The sequence below is a fragment of the Phocoena sinus genome, chromosome 16, assembly GCF_008692025.1.
Source record: "Phocoena sinus isolate mPhoSin1 chromosome 16, mPhoSin1.pri, whole genome shotgun sequence".
NCBI classification, from domain to species: domain Eukaryota; kingdom Metazoa; phylum Chordata; class Mammalia; order Artiodactyla; family Phocoenidae; genus Phocoena; species Phocoena sinus.
Window position 1 is genome coordinate 69,058,079 of NC_045778.1, and position 25,916 is coordinate 69,083,994.

At 37.8% G+C, this 25,916-nt stretch overlaps 1 protein-coding gene across 1 annotated transcript in view; it reads right to left on the reverse strand.

Annotated features, from left to right (window-relative positions):
* CCDC186 (coiled-coil domain containing 186) overlaps positions 1-24,761 on the reverse strand; it is a 48,455-nt gene extending 23,694 nt beyond the window's left edge. The window contains exons 1-4 of the mRNA XM_032608732.1: positions 24,536-24,761; positions 14,742-15,437; positions 9,985-10,111; positions 3,257-3,385 (exon numbers count right to left, since the gene is read on the reverse strand). Coding sequence (XP_032464623.1) covers positions 3,257-3,385; positions 9,985-10,111; positions 14,742-15,403 — 918 coding nt within the window. The 5' untranslated portion in view covers positions 15,404-15,437; positions 24,536-24,761. The remainder of the gene's footprint in view (positions 1-3,256; positions 3,386-9,984; positions 10,112-14,741; positions 15,438-24,535) is intronic.
* Positions 24,762-25,916: the final 1,155 nt, after the last annotated feature.

The following is a 25,916-nucleotide window of genomic DNA, read 5'->3' on the forward strand; positions in this document are numbered from 1 at the left end:
GAAGCAGAAAACAGATAATTATAATACATGAGATAACGTATTACAAGGTTCTTACTACAGGAGGGGATATGCACCAGAATGTCCTGTTACCCAGAGTCATCCCTGAATCAGCTGCAAAAGAATAACCTGGGGTGGGACTTCCCTGGTGATCCAGTGGTAAAGAATCTGCCTTCCAATGCAGGTGATGCAGGTTCGATCCCTGGTCGGGGAACTAAGATCCCACATGCCACAGGGGAACTAAGCCCGTGCGCCACAACTACTGAGCCCGCATACCTCAACTAGAGAACCCGTGTGCTGCAAACTACACAGCCCATGCGCTCTGGAGCCCTCGTGCCACAACTAGAGAAGCCTGCGTACCACAACTAGAGAGGAGCCCGCGCAGTGCAATGAAGAGCCCGCCTGTCGCAACTAAGACACGACACAGCCAAAAATAAATAAATAAATTAAAATTTAAATAAATAAATAAAACAAATGTATTAAAAAAAAAAAGAATAACCTGGGGTGCTAAGAGTTCACATTTCTATATCCCACCCCAGATAATAGCAGCACCTACTTCATAGATTGTTGGGAGTATCAAATGAGATAATTGACTACTCTTTAAGCTTCTATTGAAAGTCAGTCCATTACGGCACAGATAAAGAGGAGTCAGTAAAAGTCTTCGGATTTGACTAGTTTTAAGATGTTTACCATTGACTTGGATGAAGATATGAATAACATAGTTGATAGGATTCAATAGTCAACTAAAATTATGATAAACTGTGGAAGTAGTTCTGCTTCTCCAAGTATGGCAGATGAACCCTCCCCATTCAAAACACCTAAAATTTTAGATGAAGTACAACAAATGTTTTTTTAATGCAGAGTTGAGCTCACAAGAAAGTATGGGAGGGCTTCCCTGGTGGCGCAGTGGTTGAGTCCGCCTGCCAATGCAGGGGAGACGGGTTTATGCCCCGGTCCGGGAAGATCCCACATGCCGCAGAGCGGCTGTGCCCGTGAGCCATGGCTGCTGAGCCTGTGCATCCGGAGCCTGTGCTCCGCAACGGGAGAGGCCACAACAGTGAGAGGCCCACATACAGAAAAAAAAAAAAAAAAAGAAAGAAAGTATGGGAAATTTCAGGGCCAAAAAATCTAAGAAGCAGCAGGAATCCAGAATGCTTCGTTAGGGCTGAATACTTACCAATATGAGGTCATGTGGGACTGAGGGAGACATGCTACAAAGTCCCTAAGAATTTATAACTAACTCTACCCTCCTGTAAATTTGAGGTTCAGATACATTCTACATATCTGTTCTGAGAAATGGAGAAACCTCAAGCTGGAAAATGAAACTGGGGAGTGTACACATGTGTGTGCAGGAACGTGTGCACACTCATGCTAGGAAGCTATTTCTAAATGAAACTCACCAGGTTTGGTGACTCTAGGTGAAGGGTAAACAAGTGTTCATTTTACTATTCTTTTACCTTTTCTACAGGCTTAAAAATTCTCAAATCAAAAAGTTGAGAGGAAAAGTTAGGGGAGAAAAGGAATGAAGCCAATCTAGAAACAACTGAATGGAACAATCTCCAAAATCTACATAATAATACCCACCTCTTAGGGTTATCCTGAATATTAAATAAGTGAATACTTGTAAACCGTTTTCAGCTACTATCATTAACCTCACCTACACTCATCATGAGAGAGGAAATAGATATAGAGTACTGAGTGTAGTATGTTGCCATTTGTTTAAAAACAGGGGGGAGGATGGGAGGAATAAAGGAAATATATACATGCTTGTCCATGCAACAAAGATTCTGAGAAGGATATATACAGGAAACTGGCATCAATGGTTGCCTCTGGGAAGGGTGCGGAGTGGGAGAAGAAGTTTGGAAGAAGACATGTTTTACTGTTTGAATTATTATTATGCACATTTTACTATCATTTTGTTTCTATTTTAAAATATAATTCCAAAGAATATATATAAATATTTAAATTTATTTATTTATTTATGACTGCGTTGGGTCTTTGTTGTTGCGTGCAGACTTTAGATGCGACAAACGGGGGCTACTCTTCGTTGCGGTGCGCGGGCTTCTCATTGCGGGGGCTCCTCTTGTTGTGGAGCACAGGCTCTAGCTGCGTGGGCTTCAGTAGTTGTGGCACATGGGCTCAGTAGTTGTGGCTCATGGGCTCTAAAGCGCAGGCTCAGTAGTTGTGGCACATGGGCTTAGTTGCTCTGGGGCATGTGGGATCTTCCCGGACCAGGGCTCGAACCTGTGTCCCCTGCACTGGCAAGTGGATTCTTAACCACTGCACCACCAGGGAAGTCCCCAAGAATATATATACACACACACACACACACACACACACACACACACATTTCTTCTCTTATAAATTTATTTTTGGCTGCACTGGATCTTTGTTGCTGTGTGCGGGCTTTTCTCTAGTTGCGGAGAGCGGGGGCTACTCTTTGTTGCAGTGCCTGGGCTTCTCATTGTGGTGGTTTCTCTTGTTGCAGAGCACGGGATCTAGGTGCACAGGCTTCAGCAGTTGTGGCTCGGAGGCTCTAGAGCGCAGGCTCAGTAGTTGTGGTGTATGGGCTTATTTGCTCCACGGCATGGGGGAATCTTCCCAGACCAGGGATCAAACCCGTGTCCCCTGCATTGGCAGGTGGATTCTTAACCACTGTGCCACCAGGGAAGTCCCCAAGAATATATATATTTTTAAAGCTCACTAAGTTATTCTAATGAAGCTATGTTTGGGTCTACTAAAACCAACAACTTCTTAATGTCTTATCTTCTACATTTCTCTTTAATTAGTATAAAAGGTTTGAGAACTGATAGTGTAAATTTTAAATATATAACATTCGTAATGCTCAGGGTAAGCATATTGTAAAGAATCACAGGAATAAAGGTTGAAGTTTTTTGTTGTTAGCATGCATTTATGTATTGCTTTAGCATTTTTTTTTTCTTTTTTTTTGCAGTACGCGGGCCTCTCACTGTTGTGGCCTCTCCCGTTGCAGAGCAAATGCTCCGGACGCGCAGGCCCAGTGGCCATGACTCATGCGCCCAGCCACTCCACGGCATGTGGGATCTTCCCAGACCGGGGCATGAACCCGTGTCCCCTGCATCGGCAGGCAGACTCTCAACCACTGTGCCACCAGCGAAGCCCCCTGCTTTAGCATTTTTTAAATCCTAATCCTAATACTAATGTCCAAAACTGTCTAAAAGGTTACTTAATATACAAAGAATCATCAGAAAGTTAATAATAATAATGCCTTGAAAAATACCTGTTCCATCCGATGGGCCATCTCTTTGTGTAATTGCTGAATTGCATTTTTAGTTGCAATGTCTTGAGCTAGTACTTTATCTTTGGAAGCTTGAACTTCTTTATTAAGTTCCTCTATTCTTGATTCTAACTGTAAAGAAAATTATTTCCAGATTATTTTTAGTTATAACAAACAGACCACCAATATTTCAAATAAATATAAACAATGTAAACAAGCATAAAGATGGCAATGAATATACTTCAGCCATAGAAATCAAAAGTAAATGTTAGCAATGTTCTCATATATCAATAGAATTAAGTCAGAATAAATCTGAAGCAGATTCTGATAAGATGGATGATAAGCTCTAGAGTAATTACCAATGAAATAATTCAGAAAATATCATGAAAAAAATTTTAATGTTACATATTTACTTAATGCAAAATAAAGCAGTAAATGAGACACAGGGAAACAAAACAGAAACATACAGAAAGACATATACAAAATACAGATATAGAAAATTAAAAAATGGTAGACAAAAATCGAACTGTCAACAGTAACATTAAATGAGTAAATAATCATATCAAAAGGCAGAGATCTTCAGACTGGAATAGAAAACAAGATCCAGACTAGAATAAAAAACAAAATGCTATTTACAAAGGTACTTTAGGGAATTCCCTGTCAGTCCAGTGGTTAGGACTCTGTGCTTTCACTGCCGAGGACGCGGATTCAATCCCTGGTTGGAGAACTAAGATCCCACAAGCCACGTGGCACAGCCAAAAAAAAAAAAAAATAAGGTACTTTAGATTCATCTCATAATGATAAAAGGGTCAATCCAGCAGAAAGGTATGGTAATTATAAATATACATGCACCTAGTAATATAGCACCAAAATACATGAATCAATAACTGACAGAAATGAAGAAGGAAGTGGACAATTCAATAATAATAGTTGGAGACTTCAATACCTCACTTTTAGTAATGAACAGAACTAGAAAGAAGATTAACAAGGAAACAGGAGACTTGAACACAACTATGTAACAACTAAATCTAACACATCTATACAACATTCCATTCAGTAACAGAATACACCTACTCCTCAAGTGAACATGAAATATTCTTCAGGACAGAACCTATGCTAGGTCTTAAAGCAAATCTCAATAAATTTAAAACACTGAAATCGCACAAAGTATCTTCCTTTGACAACCATAATGGAATGAAATTAGAACTCAGTAACACAGAGAGAAACTTGACAATTCATAAATATGTAAAAATTAAACAACATCTAAATGACCAAGGGAGAAATCAAAGAGAAAGTAGAAAATAAGGTGACAAATAAAGATACAACATATTTATGGGATGCAGCTAAAGCAGTGTTTAGCGGGAAATTTGTAGTTATAAACATCACTATTGAAAAACAAGAAAGGTCTCAAATCAAAACTAAACTTTCATCTTAAGACACTGGGAAAAAAAAAAAAGAGCAAACTAATCTAAAGCCAGTAAGAAAAAGGAAATAATGAAGATTAGAGAGGAAAGTAATGAAATAGAGAATAGGAAAATGGAGAAAAATCAACAAAACAAAAAATGCTTCTTTGAAATGATCAACAAAACTGACAGACCTTTAGCTAGATTGATCACAAGAATCAAAATGAAAGAGGGACATACTGACCTTACAGAAGTAAATGAAATTTATAGAAATAAATAATTATGAATGAATATTATGAACAATTTAACTTAGATTAAATGCACAATTCCTAGAAAGACACAAACTACCAAAACTGGCTCAAGAAGAAATAGAAAATCTGTATAGACCTACACAGGCATATCTCAAGAGATACTGCGGGTTTAGTCCAGACCACTGTAATAAAGCAAGTACTGCAATAAAGCAAGTCACACAAATTTTTTGGTTTCCCAGTGCATATTAAATTTATGTATACACTATATTGTAGTCTTTTAAGTGTGCAACAGCATTATGTCTAAAAAAAACTGTACATACCTTAATTAAAAAATACTTTATTGCTAAAAAATGCTAACCACCATCTGACAACACAGGTTGCCACAAATTTGTAAAAACCACAATATCTTATGAAGTGCAATATGGTGAAGTGCAATTTTAAAAAAGGCATGCTTGTAATAAGAGATTAAATTAGTAAAAAAAAAAAAAATTTTTAACTACCCACAAAGAAAAATTCAGGTCCACGTGACTACATAGGTATATTCTACCAAACATTTAAATAATTAATACTAATTCTTCACAAATTGTCCCCCTCCAAAAAAAGGAACACTTCCCAACTCAATCTGTGAAGTCAGTACTATGCTGCACCAAAACCAAACAAAGACCTCACAAGAAAAGAAAGCTACAAGAGCAATAGCTCTTATGAATATAGGCAGAAAAATTCTCAACAAAATACTAGCAAAAAATTCTGCAATATATAAGAATTATACTCCATGACCAAAAGGGATTTATCACAGTAAAACTATGTTGGTTTAATATCCAAAAATCAGTTAATGTAATACACCATATCGACAGAACAAAAAACACATAATCATCTCAACAGATGTAGAAAAAGCATTTGGTAAAATTCAACACTCTTTCATGATAAAAATACTCAACAAACTAGGAATAAAAAGGAACTTCTTCAACCTGATAGCATCTATGAAAAGCCGACAGCTAACACCGTACTTAGTGGTGAAAGACAATGCTTCAGAAATGAGAGAAGGATATCTACTCTTGCCACCTCTGCTCAACATTGTATTGGAGGGTCCAGCCAGGGAAATCAGGCAGGAGATGAAATAAAAAGCACTCAGATGAGAAAGGAAGAAGTAAAACTCTCTACATGCAGAGGACATGATTTTATATATGGAAAATCCTAAGAAATCTGCCAAAAAATTTTAGAACTAATAAACAAGTACAGCCAAGTTACAGAATATAATATAAAAAAATTGTTGGGACTTCCCTGGTGGCGCAGTGGTTAAGAATCCACCTGCCAATGCAGGGGACACGGGTTCAAGCCCTGGTCCGGGAAGATCCCATATGCTGCGGAACAACTAAGCCATGCGCCACAACTTCTGAGCCTGTGCTCTAGAGCCCACGACCCACAACTACTGAAGCCTGCACACCTAGAGCCCATGCTCCACAACAAGAGAAGCCACCGCAATGAGAAGCCCACGCACCACAACAAAGAGTAGCCCCCGCGTGCCACAACTAGGGGAGGCCTGCGTGCAGCAACGAAGAGTCAATGCAGCAAAATAAATAAAGTTTTATATACACTTGTAATTAACAATCTGAAAATGAAATTAAGAAAACAACTCCATTTACAATAGCATCAAAAAGAATAAACCACCTAGGAATAAATTTAATGAAGGAATTGCAAAAATTACTCCGAAAACTACAGAGCACTTTAGAAAGAAATTAAAGATCTAAATAAATGGGAGGATATCTCTTGTTTGTGAATTGAAAAACATAATATTGTTAAAATGGCAATACTCTCCAAATGAAGTCTACAGATTCAATGCAATCCCTAACAAACCCAGTTGGCTTCACTGTAGAATGACAAGTTGATAGTAAGATTCATATGGAAATACAAGAAACTGAGAATAGACTATCTTGGAAAAGAAGAACAAAATTTGAGAACTCACACTTCCCAATGTCAAAACTTACTGCAAAACAACAGAAATCAAGATAGTGTGGTATTAGCATAATGAAAGACAAATAGATCAATGAAACAGAACTGAGAGTCTAGAAATAAGTTGATGTATCAATTGGTTTTCAACAGGGATGCCAAGACCATTCAATAGAGGAAGAATACTCTTTTTAATAAATGGTTCTGGGACAACTGGATAGCCATATACAAAAGAATGAAGTTGTATATCATACAATATAAAAAAATTAATTCAAAAAGAATCAAGACCTAAATATAAAAGCCTAATTATAAAACTCTTAGAGGAAAACATAGGAGTAAATCTTCATGATCGTGGATTTGCCAATGGAGTCTTACATATGACACCAACTGCACAAGCAATTAAAAGAAAAAATAGATAAAACTGGACATCATCAAAATTTAAAACTTTTGTCCAAGTACACTATCAAGAAAGTGAAAACAAATCCACAGAATGGGAGGAAATATTTGCAAATCATATATCTGATAAAGGTTTATAATCCAGAATATAAAAAGAACTATCACTACTCAACAATAAAAAAGTTTAAAAATGGGTAGAGAAAATACTTCCCTAGAAGTATCTATTTAAGATATACAAATGGCCAAGAAGCACAGGAAAAGATGTGTAATTTCATTGGTGATTAAGGAAATGCATATCAAAATCACGAGATACCATTTCACAACCATTAGGATAGCTATAATAAAGAAGTCCAATAATAACAAGCATTGGCAAGGATGTGGAGAAAATGAAACCCTCACACACTGCTGATAGGAATATAAAATGGTGCAGCCACTTTGGAAAACAGTCTGCCAGCTCCTCAGTAAGTTAAACATAGTTATCATTTGACCCAACAATTCCACTCCTAGGTAGACACCCAAAAGAAATGAAAGCATATGTCCACACAAAAACTTCTACATCGCAGCATTATTAATAATAGCCAGAAAGTGCAAACAACCCAAATATCCATCAGATGATGAAAGGAAATAAAATGTTGTATACCTATACAACAGAATACCACTTGGCCATTAATTTAAGTATTGATACAAGCTACAATTTGATTGAAACCTTGAAAACATTACACTAAGTGAAAGAAGCCAGATATTATATGATTCCACTTATACGAAGGAAAAGGCACATATTATAGGATTCCATTTATATGAAATGTTCAGAATTGGCAAATATATAGAGAGACAGAAAGTAGATTAGTTGTTCCCTAGGGCTGGGGGGAGACAGCTGCAAGGTGTTGGAGGGAAATGAGGAGTGACTACTAATGGATTCAGAGTTTTTTGTATGATAAAATTTTCTAAAATTGTGACAAACCCTGCACAACTAGAAACCACTGAACTGTATACTGAAATAAGTGAATTATATGGTATGTGAATTATATCTCAATAAAGCTGTTATAAAAAACCCTAAATATTAGTTTACATATAGTACATGTTTACTAATTATCCTTATGACAAAATTATTTAGAGCAACACTGTCCAATAAAAATATAAGCCACAATTTTTTTTTTTTTTTCATTTTTGCTGTACACGGGCCTCTCACTGTTGTGGCCTCTCCCATTGCGGAGCACAGGCTCCGGACGCTCAGGCTCAGCGGCCATGGCTCACGGGCCCAGCCGCTCCGCGGCATGTGGGATCCTGCCGGACCAGGGCACGAACCCGTGTCCCCTGTATCAGCAGGCGGACTCTCAACCACTGCACCACCAGGGAAGCCCCTAAGCCACAATTTTTTAGTAGCCACATTTTAAAAAGCAAAAAGAAACAGGTGAAATAAATGTTTTATTAAACCCTATAAATATCATATCAACGTGTAATCAACATGAAAAACAGCCATTTTATCTTTTTTTGTACTAAGTCTTTGAAATTAAGTGTGTATTTCACACTTACATCACCTCTTAATTTGGACTAGCCACCTTTTAGTGCTCAATAGCACTATGGCTAGTGGCTGCCATATTAAGTGGTGCAGATTCACAGATAAAATTAGGAAAGAAAACTCTGCTATACTGGCTAGCAAAAGAATGGTGAATCGAATTTTCTCTTTTAAAAAGGCACAACCACTAACAAGTTTATGAAAAGAACAGCTCTGGTTCACCTCCATCTATTTAGTCTGAAGTTTCCGGTCATCAGCAGTGACCTGCCTACCAAAATATAGATTCAGGCTACTTTTAAGGCACCTTCACACTTTAAAATTCTAAGTTTGGTCTGCATGCAGTAGCCCTTTCCACACAATAATCAGGATTAAATATGTAAAATTTTACAAATATGGTCACCTTCCAACTATGTAAATGTTCATTAAGTATACCAAGGCATAGGTAAGTGAAACTTGGTTTTTTATTATATTACTACCAGCTGTTTACTTTTATTTTCATTATATAGCTTTCTGTGAAAGATGAGGCAAAAAGACAGACTTTTAAGGCTACAATGTTTCTAATCCTTCCCACAGAAGAAAAAGCAGCTCAGAAAGATAAACAGCAGCTGAGCTTTGCTACCAGTCTTGAATATGAACTTTGTCAATCCAAGCATCACAGTACATTAAAAAAAAAAAAAAAAAAAAAGAAACAGAGAAAGAAAAAAAAAAAGAAACAAAGATGAACTTTGTCAATCCAAGCATCACAGTACATTTAAATAAAAGAAAAGAAACAAAGAAAGAAAAGGCAAGGCTGGGGAAGCTAGCTCACCAGATAAAGTCTGAAGAGAGCCAGTCTTCAGTATAGTTCACAAAATACTGAGAATGGAAACATATTAAACTATAAGCTTGAAAACATTCTAATGCCAGATATAAACTTTTAAGTATATACTGCTTCTTCCAAAACAATCTATTTGACTGCCAAACAAATAGTCTTTCCCGCTCAGATTTCTATTATATATAGAATACACTCACACATATCACATAGAAATATTAATTTATATAAAACAGAAAGATCAACTATGATTCCCAGTTCATAAAAGAGAATGCTTCACATACCAAGCAATCTTCTCCATTTAAAGTATGATTTAACTTACAGAACTTCAATTTACACACAAATATTCAGGAATGTATTCATTTTATATATTGAAGAACAGACTTTAAAGATTTTTGTCTTTTTACCTGTTTAATTGTGTTCATATGCTGCTTCTCTGTTTCTGTTCTTTTTTTTAGTTCTTCTCTTAAATTGTCTTTTTCTGAACAAATGTCTAAGATAAGTTCCTGATGCTTCTTATTTTCTTTAATTAACCTAAATATAAAAAGGCAGTATCAGTAAAACATAATTAAAAATGACAATGTGTAATATACTCTGTTTGCAGACTAGGGTGTAGATACCTATGATTAAGAAATGAAAATTCCCAAGTAGTCCTTTTGTAATGATATATTATACTTTACAAAACATTCTCTGGCCAGTCAGGCTATTAACTTTTTCCTAGAAATTTGTATTATTTCAAATTAAGATAAATATAATCAGATAAAGAAAACCACACACTTTTAAGTTTATGTCTACAGGCATATTAATTATGTAGTTCATCCCTTCAGCACTGGAATTCCTTCAGGTCAGTCAGTGGCAACCAGGGGCAATTTTTCCCCTCCAGGCATCTGTCTTGAGAAACTTTTTGGTAGCCACTACAGTGGTGAGGGTTGCTACTGGCTTCTTGTGCACAGAGGCAGGGATGCTGCTAAACATCCTACAATGCACAGGATAGCCCCAGCATCAACAAAAAATGATCTGCCCCCATATGTCAATAGTGCTGTGGTTGAGAAATCTTGCTTTAGATTTCTAAAATATTTTAATGATATTCTTATAGTTACAAAAGTAGTCTATGTAAAATAATAAAGTTTAAGCAGAAATTTCATTTTGAGTTCCTTAGAAAAATATAAATAAAACCTTAAAAATTACCTGTAAAAGTACTCAGAACTATAAAGTAAGATACCTAAGAGGGTTAACAGCTAATATTTTAGGATTACTAGCAACAGATATTATTTGACATTTATTGCACAATTACTATTTACTAAGTTTAGCTTTAAATGCATTATTTAACACTCAGGTCTATAAATTAATAAGTCTATGAAATTATTATTATTATGCTTTATGAATTTGAAAACAAACCAAAACTGAAGCCTAGAACTTATTCCAGGTTATATAGCTAGTAAGCGGTTGAACTGAGATTTGGACCCAGGTCTAATTCCTTGCCATCTTCTCCTTTGAAGATCCCTCATTTACTCAACAAATGCTCACTGGGTACCTACTATGTACCTATATTAGTCTATATGTTGGGGGTACATCAGCAAACTGTCCCTGCCCTCATGATGCTTACATTCTAACAGAGAAATTAAACAATAAATAGATATATAATGAAATACCAAGTTGTGATTAAGTTCTATTAAGAAAACTAAAGGAGGGCAAGAGGACAGGGAGAGTGACTTGAGCTGTGATTGTACATAAGGTAACCAGGACAGACCTCTCTGAGGAGGACAGTAATGCAGTGAGGAGGAAAGTCATGAAAATGTTTGGGAAAAGAAAAAAATGTGTAGCATGCAAGTTTCTTCAAGCCTTTTATGGCACAGGGGTTTAACTTTGTTTATGTACATGATTAAGGTGTACACTCAATTTGTTGCGAAAAACAACCTGAAACACAAGAATCCTGACTATACCTCGAAAGTAAACAATTTAGGGAGGGAGAAGTGAAGAACAGCAAGCCCTGAAATTGTTATTCTTACATGCCAAATGCATATCCTGTACACAAATAACTCTTCTCAATTAAGAATTCTGGTTGGGACCTTGGACAATAATATTGATGTTAGAAAATAGAGGAATGGATGTATAAACAAAGCCATTTGGAAATAGATGCATTCATGAAAATTTAAGCCAAAGGAACTGAAAGGTAGTTTTCTTTACAGAAAATTAAATGAAGGCAAAAGAAAAAAAAATGAGTTGTTTTAGAGCTAACCTTAATCACAAAGCATTTTATTTGAAATTTAAAATATTACACTTATGGGTTTCCCTGGTGGCACAGTGGTTGAGAGTCTGCCTGCCGATGCAGGGGACACAGGTTTGTGCCCTGGTCCGGGAGGATCCCACGTGCCGCGGAGCGGCTGGGCCCATGAGCCATGGCCGCTGAGCCTGCACGTCCGGAGCCTGTGCTCCGCAACGGGAGAGGCCACAACCGTGAGAGGCCCGCGTACCGCAAAAAAAAAAAAAAAAATTACATGTATAACAAAAAATTAACTTAGATTTAAAATAATATTTGACATTTTTATAATGCTTTAATGTCCTCAAAACAATCCCATCAGGTAAGTATTGTCCCCTCATAAAGATGAAAAAATCTTCGTCTTGGAGAGGTTGATTTAACTAAGGAAACAGAGCGTGCAAGTAGTAATGGGAATCTTCCAACTCTGGGCTTCTGACCAGAACTGTGCTCACCCCAGTCTACCATGTGGCCACTGTTCTGACATGACGGAACAAAAAAGGAATTAATTTTCTACTGTATTCCTAATGTTTTTAGATAAATTTAATAACATGTAACTTGTTCATTTCAGATAACCACATTAAAAAAATCCACTGAAGCCAGACTAATTGGGTTTAACTTTGCCATTTACTAGCATGTGACCTGAAGCAAGTTACTTAACCTCTCTGTGCTTCAAGTACCTCATCTGTAAAATGGGAATAATAATAGTTCATACCACATAGGGTTGTTGTGAGGATTCCATGAGTTAATACATGTAAAGTGCCAGGCACATAATTAACAGCATTTAAGTGTTCCTGATATTATTATTAAATCTGTAACATCTTATAATTTACAAGAGAAGCTTGAAAGTGGTTAAGTCTCCAAATCTAAGGAAAGTAGAGGCATCAAGGATGATCTCAAAGGGAAGGTCTAAGAGATAAGCACAGATAACAGGAAAATGAGGAAGTTACCCTAAAAAGCAAGAATGGCAGAAATACTGATGGTTCAAGTATAAAATCACACTTTTTTCAATAATAGCAGCATTCCAGTAAAGTTATGAGCAGGAGTAGCTGACATTGGTTTTTGCATAGTATTAAGAAAAGTATTAGATTCTCAAGAGATATTTGTACACTCATGTTAACAACAACGTTATTCACACTAGCTAAAATGTAGAAGCAACCCAAATGTCCACTGATGGATGAACAGATAACAAAATGTGGTATGTATACATAAAATGGAGTATTATTCAACCCTAAAAAGGAAGGAAGCTCTGACACAGGCTACAATATGGATGAACCTTGAGGACATCTGCTAAGTGAAATAAGCCAGTCACAAAACGGCAAATAGTATCAAAAGCAGTTAAACTCTTAGAAACAAAGTAGAATGGTGGTTACCAAGGGCTGGGGCAGGGGGAAATAGGGAGCTGTTGTTTAATAGGTATAGAATTTCAGATTTGTAAGATGAAAAAGCTATGGAGATCGGTTGTACAATAATGTGAATATACTTAACACTACCAAACTGCACACATTTAAAAATGTTTAAGATGGTAAATTTTATGTTATGTGTATTTTATCACAATTGAAAAATAAAAAAATAGAAAAAAGAAGGGCTCTGGATGCTGAGATTAAAATTCACTGGGTAAACCAATGAAGGGTGAGCTGGCTTGGGGAAGACTGATCTACTGATAATCTGGAAGAGTAAATACTAGAAGCAAGGAGATCATTAAAAGTCAATTGCATATCAAGCAATATTTGGATTATGGTATATTTTCCTCTGTCATCCTCCTCTAGCGTGTAGATTTCCTCCTCCCCTTTCTCTACACACACCCCTCCCATTCCAAAAATTTTTTTACCATTCCAAAAATTTTTTTAAAGTATCACTTTTTTAAAAAGAGAATGTCTGTATTTTAGTGAAGGCTAGCAAGTTTTATTTTCCTTTTTTAAAGGTTATAGGAGTACCTAAACATATGCATCACTCACATATATAAATTTAAAACAAAGAGTAATATAATATTATTAGGAAAAGATAAAATGAAATTAAACTGTTGTTAAAATAGAAATTAACTCCATAAATCCAAGAGAAGTCTAAAAATAACTATGTTCTTATTTACTGAATGACACTAAACCAATTCTTCTGTTCTAATTTTAATTTTTTAAACGAATGAATTTACAGTGGGAATTTTAAGAAAATTTTTTGAATTTTATAACTTGTCATTCCTCTTGAATTTATCTTAATTCTGACATTATGCTTTACATTCTTTCAAAACTGAAAAATTTGAAAGAATATAAATTTATTTCTCTTTATAAATCTTTCTAGATCTTTAATAAACACTTTAATAAAACATTTATTCTTTTAAACTTATACACTAAGACATATGTAAAACAGAAATTTTGAATCATATTCAAAACAGTGCCTTTATACATAAATACATGTTTCTATATATGCTAACGTATTTGACATAGGTATATTATATATAACTCTCATAAAAACACTGTTTAGGGCTTCCCTGGTGGCGCAGTGATTGAGAGTCCGCCTGCCAATGCAGGGGACACGGGTTCGTGCCCCAGTCCAGGAAGATCCCACATGCCGTGGAGCTGCTGGTCTCGTGAGCCATGGCCTCTGAGCCTGCGCGTCCGGAGCCTGTGCTCCGCAACGGGAGAGGCCACAGCAGTGAGAGGCCAGTGTACCACAAAAAAAAAAAAAAAAACACTGTTTACCTATTATTTCTAAAATAATGAAAATACAATACCACATTCTAAGAAAAAACAGAGTTATATATTAAATAACTAGGCAAACTTGACATCTGCTCAACTACCATGTGCATGGCTCTATTGTGGAAATAAAAGCAGATAAAATGATACCTTCCTTTAAAGAATTCAATCTTTAATCCCTGTGGAAAAAAATAACCTGAAAGAATAAAACACTTACTTCTTTATGGTATGCTCCTGCTGCAAATGCTTATCTTGCACACACTTTTCAAACATAACTAATGCATTTTCTCCCTTATTCATTCCATTTGGTAGTCGGTGTTCTTTTGCAAACTCAGTAGATAAGAGCTCAGATTCTATTTCTTCCAACAAATCCTCTGATGTTGAAACATTCTTCATTTTTGAAATAAGTTTCTTGGTGCAGTCTGTATCATAAGGACTTTCTGAATAGGTCTTTTGATTAGCTGCTTCTGTAAATGTAGATGACCTTAATTCTGCCAATATTTGTGTTACTGTTTGTTCTGCTTCATTTGTTTTCAAAACTTGCTTTGTAAAATCTCCACCAGGAAAATTAGCTATTTGTTCAGAATTTTCTGGGCATATGTCTGTTTTAGCACAGGAATCCTCACCTCCACCATGATCTGGAATATAATTTTCCTGTGTTTCAGTTTGATTATTGTGTTCACTAGGCTGACATAAAGTTTTATCAAACTTTAATGACAACAGTTTGGACTCATTTTCTAAGCTGCTGTTTTCATCACCAGAAAACGAATTGCATGAGCCTTCCTTTATTTCAGATGTTTTCTCAATATTTTGATCAGAGGAAATGGAGGCTATGTGCTCTGTTTCTGACATGCTGACTGGCACCAATTCACTTTGCATCTCTTCAAAGCTGTTCCTGATCCTCGTTTTACATCTGAGAAAGTCAAAACATAAACTTTTTTTAAAAAAGTTTTTTTAAACCAAGACCCCATATGTATTTGCACACATTCCATGATGTGGAAAATCTAAGGCCGCACATTTTACCACTAATAATTCTTTAAAAATTCTTTCCTTGGGTGGGGGTGGGGGGAAGAATATAACAGCTGACCCACGTGAGCCACAACCAGTCAGGTGCTACAAAGGCTCATTCTCTTTTCTCCTTCAGTCCAGTCCTACAGCTTCACTTCAGTTGCAGTTTGGCATTCCCCAATCACCCCCATAAGACGTTGGGTATGGAATGATACTAATAACAGGAAGATTAGTGCCCAAGAATTGTTTAGAATTCCTTCAGCTCCACAAAGGGAAAAAGACTACCTAAAGAATTTGTAAGAAACTATTGGGGAAATAAGATAGCAATGAAAACACGAGGCAAGAAATTACAAATCAAGATAATAAAACAATGTACATTAACAATGATATTTACTGCAAAAGGAAAACTAAACAATAACAAAACACAGCTACCTATAGTCCAGACACCTAGAGCTGAGCTGAAAGAAGTCAGGGTGTAAAGGATCCCTGACAGGAATTCATTTTTCACCCAGGGTTGCAGGAAGTATCATGGCGATTTCCAAACACTCTCATCAAGAACACACAATGTTCAGTACAACTCAAATGGACCTCATATACATTGCTTAGGTCATAAAAGAAACATTTACAAAACTAATTCAACAATGTTAAAATATATTTTATGCTGTTTATGAGGGTTACTAATCTAGCTATTTTCTGAAAATTAGTCAACTTTAAAAATTATCCTGAGACAGAAATATAAAAACATTCCAGCAATCTTGATGAAGAAGAATTGTCAACTTCTTTTGTCAGACATCAACCAAGCATGTACTGGAGTCATGTGAGGTTGGATAAAAATGTGGGCAGATCATAGTTTTGAAAGAAACTAGGGAAAAAATACTTCCAGATGTAAGGTATAAATGGAAAACAGAAAGACTAATATTTGAATAAAAGAAAGATACATGTTTACGTTGGTCTGTGGTGAAGGTGGTGGTCAGAGGATGGTGAAAAAGGGTAAGAGAAGATGGTCAGGTAGAATCCTCAGAATGATATGCAGGAGTGAAGGTTGTTAAGAAGGACGATAAATCATGACAGACTTGTATACTTGATTATACCATAGAATTTCTAGCACATACTAGGTTTTCAAATATTTGTGGAATTAAAGCAAGAAGTAATATGAGAAAAGCAGTATTTGAGGACTAGGAACGCAGAAAATGGGAAGAATAATTCTAAGAAAGGAAAAGAAAACCAGCTTGTTTGTTAAATACTCTGGCATCGACTAATACAGACGTTGGCCTTAATACTATAAATTACCTACCTGTAAAACATATTTCCAAACAATCAAACAAATTATCATTATTATCTTGCTGCATATATTGCATACTAAGACAAAGTCCACACTAGCAATAAAGGTTTGGTTTAGGCAATACAAATAAATGCAGTAACAAAAAGCCTTGTGAGTATGCTGTATTCCAAATCTAGGACAAAATAAAATAATTCTCAAACAGGGACATTAGCCGCCTACGTTACCTTCCTCAAAGTAACTAATTTCAAGATACAACTTGTGAACGTGTTGCTGCTGAATTTGAAATCTTAATTTAGAAACATCATAACTAGTCAATGCTATGTGATATCTACTGAAGTCAAATTCAGAGTTGACCAAATGTAATGGAAAGCAGATAAAGAATCTATTTAAAAGAGAATGAGTCTACGAAGGCATTGTGACTCTCCAGCATAGATAGCAAGTGAAAAAAAACTCTCATTTGAGAACTCTTAAGGCTCTTGCCTGTGCACCATGCTTTGCGAACAGAAAAGCATTACACAAACAATCGTTATCTTCTCATCCAGCTTTCATATTCCCCAGGGTTCAGTCCTCAACTTTATTTTCCTTCCCAGAATTCATCCACTTTGATAACTTAAACCAAAAACTCACAGTTGATGCCCACTTTAATTATTTTCATTCCTGTGCTCTTGAGTTACAGATAATGAATTATCTCTTTGTCTTCACTCTATCTCTACATAAAATAAAATCTCAAATGAATACAGGCATTTCCAATGGCTCAACTCAAAAATGGTTAAATCCAAAATCATAACAATAGCTTCTAAAATTGAGTACCCCCAGATAATCTTTTTTTTATTTCTGTCAATGGTATCATTTTTCTTAGTCATGACTCCTTCCTTTCCTTTAGCCTCATATTCTTTTACTAATTTCATGTCTCCTGCAATTATACCCTCCTTTCTACTGTCACTGTCCCCAACCTGCAACCCAACCCAGGCCTGATAACTTCCTACCTGGAACACTGAATTGTTGGTTTCTCAGTCTCACTCCATTCCTCCCTCCTGTGTCACCCAATCCAGAGAAGGGGTTGAAGAGTATACTACATTGGCTCTGCCAAAGGGGAACAGGAGCTGCCCTATGAAGCAAGTCCTCAATGGCACAAGGGTCCAGGGAGCTACAACACTGCCCCCCAGAAATCCACACATACCACCTCCAGAGACCACCATCAAATACAACCAGATGGACCAGAGTAAGGCCAGAGCTATCTCTTCCCTCTTTAAAGTTTCAGAGAGTGAGAACTCCGCCTCCACTGGCTGGTTTTCTTCCCCCAACTCCAAAAGGGCTAGTTAGAGAAAGGAGAGGGAACATATTTTAGAGCCAAATTACACCTCTTCTTCTTTAATCCAAGCAGCTGGGAACTAACAGCTTCAACACTTCTTTAGGGAGATGACAGAGTTTATGACTAACATTTTTTGTTGCTTTTGTTTTGTAAGCGATTGAAACCTGTCTTAATTTCTGGAATAAGTTTTTTCTGGTTATCAAAAGTGGCAGCAGAAGAGTTATGACATCAAACCAAGACATTATTGAAGGACTGCACCTCAGAGGGAAGTGGAGGGGATGTGAGCATTTCATGTTTATACCTCATAGTTGCAATTCCTCAATAAACCAGTTGTAGTATTTTTCCAATCTTATCTCTCAACACATTCCTAAAATCCTAGTACTTCACTATAGTATTATACTTTGCCAGTCCCTGACCAGTCTATTCAAGATTCCTCCAAACAGTGTGCTCATTAACATTTCCATGGCTTTGCTCTAATCTAGAACGTTCTTCCCTTCAGTCTATCCAGAGCCTAATTATATTTAAAGGACATATTCTAAGGCCACATTTTCCTTCAAATTTTCCCTCATGAGAAGTACAAAAATAATCTCTCATGTAAATGAAAACATACTTCATTTATACTCATCAGGTACATAGTGGCAGCCTTCCTTGTGACATTTCTTTGTTTTTTTGTTTTGTTTTGTTTTTGTTTTTCCTTGTGACATTTCTGAACAGCCTTTTAAATGATCTCTTGCAAAGAAGAGGAACCACACTCTGAACTGAATCAAACTTCTTAAATCTCAAGCAATATAATAGTAATAAAAAATAGATAAATCTAACAAATATATTCTCTACTACCTTTACAGTCATTCTTGCAAAGGCTGTTCAGTGGTTCTCAGTGAGGGTGGGATTGGGTTTACACAATGAGCTGGGGGGGGGGCAGTTGAAGGACATTTAGAAGGTGGGAACCAGGTTGTAAGAAGACTTGTCATGTGTAAGACAGTACTGAATAACAAAAAGGTCTCATTCTGCTGGATATTCATCTAGGTAAAAAAAAAAAAAAAACTTTTTATAATTACCTCAGCTTTGACTGTTTTACGTATTATCCTCCTGTAAATTAAAGAAGGCTTAGTTCAACCTCAAAAGACAAGCACTGGGCTTCCCTGGTGGCGCAGTGGTTGAGAGTCCGCCTGCCGATGCAGGGCACACGGGTTCGTGCCCCGGTCCGGGAGGATCCCATGTGCCGCGGAGCGGCTGGGCCCGTGAGCCATGGCCACTGAGCCTGTGCGTCCGGAGCCCGTGCTCCGCAACGGGAGAGTCCACAGCAGTGAGAGACCCGCGTACCGCAAAAAAAAAAAAAAAAAAAAAAGACAAGCACTTTCTATACTGTTGAGCAGTAATATGCCCATGACCTTTGAAAAAACTCTTCAGATGAACTGGCATCTGAGAATCACTTAACTTGCAAACATAGTTTTCTGATGCTCAAATGAATACTGAGTGGAGGCAAAAGAAAAAGGAGAGAAGTTAAAGAAGATTTATGTGTATATATGTAAAAAGCCATCACTAAAGAGTAAATAACTGTACAAGAATGGTGCGGGGAGGGGAGCCATGATGAGCTTGATTGTCCACGATTAACCAGGGGAAAAAAGAGTCAGCTGACTCCTCTTGTGGGCCTCCAGTTGGCAATGGTGATATAGGCCAATTTGGCTGCTGTCCAAGTTTTTTCTTAGGGGGTGGGGGTAGTTATCATTAAAGCTACTGAGGACTGAATAGCCTAGAAGTAGACTAAAGGGGTAGGATGTAAAACTAGACATTTGTTTACAAGATTGTTTTAATTAAGAAGTGCTTGTATAAATCAAATTCACACTCATGTATATAGATATAGCGACTACAATTACAGATTACAATACCTGTTGCTTTTTTGAGGTAAGAAGTAACACAGGTTATTTGACTTTTTAGTAACTCTTACTCATTAGGGGGAAATACTGTATTTAAATTTAGCAGTCACAAAATTCCTCTTAATTCAAGCACTTTTTTCCCCCCTGAGAGTTGTTTCTGTTTCTGACACAGTACTACAGGACCAATTCACACTTCAAAATTGTTTCAGTGGAGTGAGAAGTGGTTTCGCTCTTACTGGAGCTCGTCAGCTGTAGGCAACTGGTCAAGAAACATTTACTTGCCTTAAAGCCAACCATTATCCACCTTGGATTTTTTTTTTTTTTTTTTTTTTTTGTGGTACGTGGGCCTCTAACTGTTGTGGCCTCTCCCGTTGTGGAGCACAGGCTCCGGACACGCAGGCTCAGGGGCCATGGCTCATGGGCCCAGCCGCTCCGCAGCATGTGGGATCTTCCCAGACCGGGGCACGAACCCGTGTCCCCTGCATCGGCAGGCAGACTCTCAACCACTGCGCCACCAGGGAAGCCCTCCACCTTGGATTTTATTTCTTAATCAAAGAACTAGCAATTCTACAAAATTATTTCCAAGCAAAAGTCTTATAAACGAAAACACTGTCTTTAACAGCTTTTAGTACTATTTCTTGTTTCTCAGTAAACAGCAGTATAAATAACAACAACAAAAGAACTTAAGCTTATTCAATAAATGCAAATACAAATGAATCCAATCCACAGATATTTGGTAATAGATTATCAAACATACAAGCCTCATACAAAAGTACCAAGCCAGAAATACATTTCTAAACTAGATATTAATTCATTCATTCACCAAATATGTATTGAGCATATAATTATGTTCAGGCACTGTTCTATGTGTTGGGAACACAGCAGTGAATAAAACAGATATCTCTTCTGGAGTTTACACTCTGGTGTAGTGGACCAACATATAAAATCTATGTTAAATCTTTTGCTCTTGTGTTTACAGTATTTAAATTTGAAGGTCTGTCAGCGTTCCATCAGAAGCTATATAAGATATGCATGAGTGTCTAAGTCCAAATGCATGAGTGTTTAAGTCCCACAGAAACATGTGACTCAGTTCAGCATAAGTGTTACTTAGAACAAACTACAAATTCTAAACTTACAAACTGTACCAAGTCTCAAATAATACCAGCTATAGCTTCTCAAATAATGTCCATTAAGATAAGCAAGTTGAGCCTGTGAGGGCACTCCTGTTCTTCAATATAATGGTTTACTGTCCTTTGAAGGAAAAGTAAGTACATCCAAAGGTCTTTTACACACTCCCCGAATACACTCTGAAAGCAGCATAAACAAAATAATGACCTATCTTTCCGACCAGTTGTAACAAGGTTCTAAAATGGCAATTAAAATCAGAAGCAATTAAAAACTGAGCTGGTTATTTCAAAGAACTCTAGTTTTACCAAAAGTAAGATATATTTGTAAAGCAGTCACATTGTAACTAAGCTTTTGGGTAAAATTTAATATACTGAGTTTCCTTTATGTGAAACATTATTACTTGCTCTTAAAAGTTGTCTTTAGTCCACTAGGTTAAAAAGCATATTATATGAGGCCAAGGTCAATTATCCCTGTAGGGATTTGTTTAGTTTTGCAACCAAGGGTTAGGGCATTGTGAATTTTACAGTGTGTACACTATATCACCAAAAAAAAAAAGATGTTGAAAAGACTCAGGGCAATAGATGCAGCAGGATACCCCATCCCCACCCCAAACAGTACCAAATCCTGTGACATGAAAACAGAAGACATTACAGTCCATCAAGATTCCAGGAAAAAGAGAGTAAGTAGCCACATCATACATCACATTATCAAGTATATGTCATATTATCAGTTTGGTATCCTAGATCCATGCAATTTTATGTACCTCTAATAGTAAGTTTTAAAATAGAGAACATTTTAATACAGAAATCTCAGTTTGAAGCTACTTGTACAGAGCTCACCAAATGAACTTTAACAAGTCTAAGAAAACATGAAAAGTATTTTCAGCTAATTTCCCCCCCAAATCTGAAAGCTAAAAAAAAGGGGGGTAACTGGCCTATAGCTCCCTTTTCAAAAAGGAAGGCTAATAACTTTAAAAAAAAATTAAGTTTTAAGTCTGCCTTATATTATATTAAGAAGTTCTGATTAATGTTTAAATTTTGAAGCCACCTTTGGCCTGGGCTTGGTTAATTTGGTACAATGTAGTTTACCAAAAAAATAAATTATTCATTAGCTACTACATAATCATCCCTGAAATAGACTAACAGTTCATGTGCCTTAATGACCGACGACAACTATACTCACAATCCAATCAATACTTTGCTGGGTTTGATTTCCACTTTGTGTCTATTGCCCCTTCATGCCAATACTTTTTCTTTTGTTTACTTCTTAGCCCAAATAGATTTTTAAAATCTCAGTAGCTGAGAAATAAAGTTCAAAGGTGACATTTGCAATAATATAATAAGATTACAGGGTTAATTTGCAAATTTAAATTATCTATGCTCCCAAGGTTGCCCTGAAACGACACTGAGCATAACATTCCCAACACTGCAAGCAGCATGACATGTTTATGAGAAACTCAAGAATCAGCTTTAATTATTTAAAGCTAGAGATAAGGGATAAAAGAAAGACCTAAATTTTACTGAAAGAAAAGAAACAGAACTTCAGGTTAAGGAGTCTTACTTTAACATGAAACTGTTAAATGAATTTGAAAAACTAGCACAAATTAGGGAAAGATGATTCCCTTCAAAGGGAAAGATGATTTTTCTAAATCTCTAAATAAAGGCTGCTTCAACCTATCACTCTTCCTAAAGAGTGAGTATACTTCACTGTTTTACCTTCATTCCAGGATGTCAGCATGTAGCTGTAAATAGATGGTTTTAAAGTGAATAAGTAATCATTATCAGCTATGCTGTTACTGTACAGCATCAAAGAACAACTCTTTAGTTTATGGTTGAAGGAACTAAAAGGTTAAAGAGTGGTTACTGTGCTACACCACTCCTTTCCTGTTAGCAACGAACAAGACTCTGAAATACCAATGAAACTCTAAGGAATCTCCGCTGTTTAAAGAAACCTCTGAGTTTATATCCAGGTATTAGGAATTAGACAAGGTCTTAAAAAGAATAAAACCAATATAAACACAATCCAGGCACTTCCAGGTAGAATCTTCAGTAATTATACATGCTTGCTTATTACAATGTAATAAGGAGTTTTAATTCTTTATACTGCAAAATTTGTTAATCACTCAATACTGTCACTGAATTTAAAATAAAAGGAAAAGACCAAAAAGGAAGAAAAAAAAAAAAGAACGAGGCCAATCATCACTGTTTTCTATTTGTGTAATGATGGATAAAGAATTGGAAAGTAGCTGTACAGAGACGAGCAGACTTTATACACAAGCAGATAGTTCAGTTTTACTATCAATATCTCTTGAACCTTAACCTTTCCCACACACTGCAAATATGACAGTGTAGTTAGTAGTTGGGAAGGCTGCACCCACAACTACCATACCTAAACACTTAATAGATTTTTCTTTTTGAGTGACTACCAACACACCTCTTGAAACACTTCCACTAATTTGCCGCACAATTTCCTTAGAAAAACTCCCAACCTATCATTTCGGAAAAAATAACAAAGCTAGGCATCAAAGGTACGTTACACACGCATACACGGAGAAAACTGCCAAACGCCTGGGGCTGCATGGCCTTCTAAACAATGCTCCTAGGTAACAAGATTATCATGTCAAAGGTAATCCGGATGTTCCAAATCCAGGCCTCTTTCCTCAAAACAATATCAAAATGTAAATATTAGCTCAAGTTATTAAACTGTTAACAGCCAAGCAATAATTACACCTGTTCCCCAAGACTGCTACTAGGGAACATGTAGAAGGGGTTTTACCATTTTACAAGTTTGAGAGAGGCTCAAATTTGAAACATGATCCTTACCAACCAAGGTTTATCAAATGCCTTGATGTCCTTGAAAAAAAGGCAACATAAACACCAAGAACGATTTCTCTCATATCCACAATCCCAAAGAATCGTCTCTAAATTACTTAAAATCACAGTAATGGAAGTGTTTGGAAGAGAGTTTAAAAAGTCGCTAACAGTCAACATAAAACATATACACAGTGAACTTGGAGAGGAAAGGAGAAATAGGCGACTGAGTCTATGAGGGATGGCCGAGCAGGTAGGGCTTAGCTACAGTTCGCATTAGGAGACCAGGCAAGCGGCCCAAGTTCCGCCGCTCTCTAGGCACCGCTCTGGAGGCGCGGCCCTCACGGCCCCCGGCGACCCCTCGGCCGCCTCCTGCCCCGGCGCCCGGGACTGAGGAAGGGAGGCAGGGAGAGGAGGGGATTCCGAACTCCTTCCCCCAGCGCTCGCCTCGCCCCCTCGAGAAGCCAGGCAGGGAGCCGCCCCGGGACCGGCAGGACGGCGCGGAAGGTGGGCAAGACGGCGCGGAAGGTGAGCAGCCCGCCGCGCCGCCACCGTGACTCCCCGGCCCGCCCCTGCAATCCCTCAGGCATTTACCCGACTTCTTCGAGCCTTAGGCCACACCCCTAAAGAGGCCATTGGAATTCCCGCGTAGGGGCCAACTTCTCCATAACGGGGTCCAGAAGAACAGGAAGTGCGGGGGCAGGGGGCAGCGGTGAGGAACAGGGCCGACACCAAGCTCCCTCCGCCGCGACTTCCCCAAGCCCCCGCAGAGCTGACACATCAACAAAGATGGCGGCGACGCTGAAGCCGGCCCCACTACAGCTGAGAGGGCGGGGCTCCCTGGACAAGCCAATCAGCACGCGCGGGCGGCGTGACGCGACGCCCCTTGATGCCTGGGTAACCTGTCTGCAGTGGGCGGGGCCGGCGCAGCGCTGTCTCCTACCCCGGGAGCGCCAGGCACGAGAGTTAGACTTGCTGGGCACCTCCCACTCCCCCGCATCCCCGGTCGACCCGGCGAACCGGTTCTCCCGCCTCTACTTCCGACCTATCTCTCACGCCCCTCCCCGGCCCAAGCAGGTTATTGCTTCCTGTAGAGCGCGCTCCTTGGAGATGTTCCCTCTGAACCCTTTGGCCCTTACTCATCATAGTCAGGGACATAAAGTTATAAAAATGAGAATTCAAAATTGTGACTTACAAGCTTTGATGCGTAAGTCTTGCACCTGACGTGGGCGGCGTCAGCAGGAGCAGCCTACCTGCCCGTCAGACAGTTCATCTCTGGGAGAGGTTCTCGGGGTTTCCAGAACACCGCGTTGAGTCCACCACGCGGTTCCTACTGCCATTGTTTAATAATAAACTGTTGGTGCGTTCGTGTCCTGTACTGCACTGTGAGCCTTGAGCGCTGGAAGTGTCCTCAACCCCGCACGCAGCGTGGGGGTTGACATGCTGGAGCAGCTCAATAATTAGCAAAAAACTTTAAAAAGGGTACTGGGGGCCGGGGTGGGTGGGTGGGTGGAGGATGTGTATTCAATATAGTTGCCTAATCGCGTCCTGAGAAGTAAGGTGAGAGCAGTTTCAGTCTGGAGGGTTTGCAAACCTACTCTGTCCAGTTAAGTGCTGTTCTTTAAGATACCTTACATACAACTCCTGCGTGAATATAGTTGATTCTGACAAGTCAATTCAAGAGTTTATAAAGAAAAACTTCTTTTTCGGTTAAACTTCTTTGATACTAACTGCTGGCAAAACACACACACACACACACACACACAAACAAAAAGAAAAACCTAAAAAACAAAACCAAAAAACAAACCCCACTTTAAAAAATTCAACATTTTGTAACTCTGTTCCTCTCCTTTCAACAGGAAATGGCACCTCCCTCCTTAAATGAAGATACTGATTAAAGCATATTATGCAGTGAAAGTGTGACAGTAAAGAAATTATTTGGCTTTTTTTGTTGTTGTTGGCTGTGTTGGGTCTT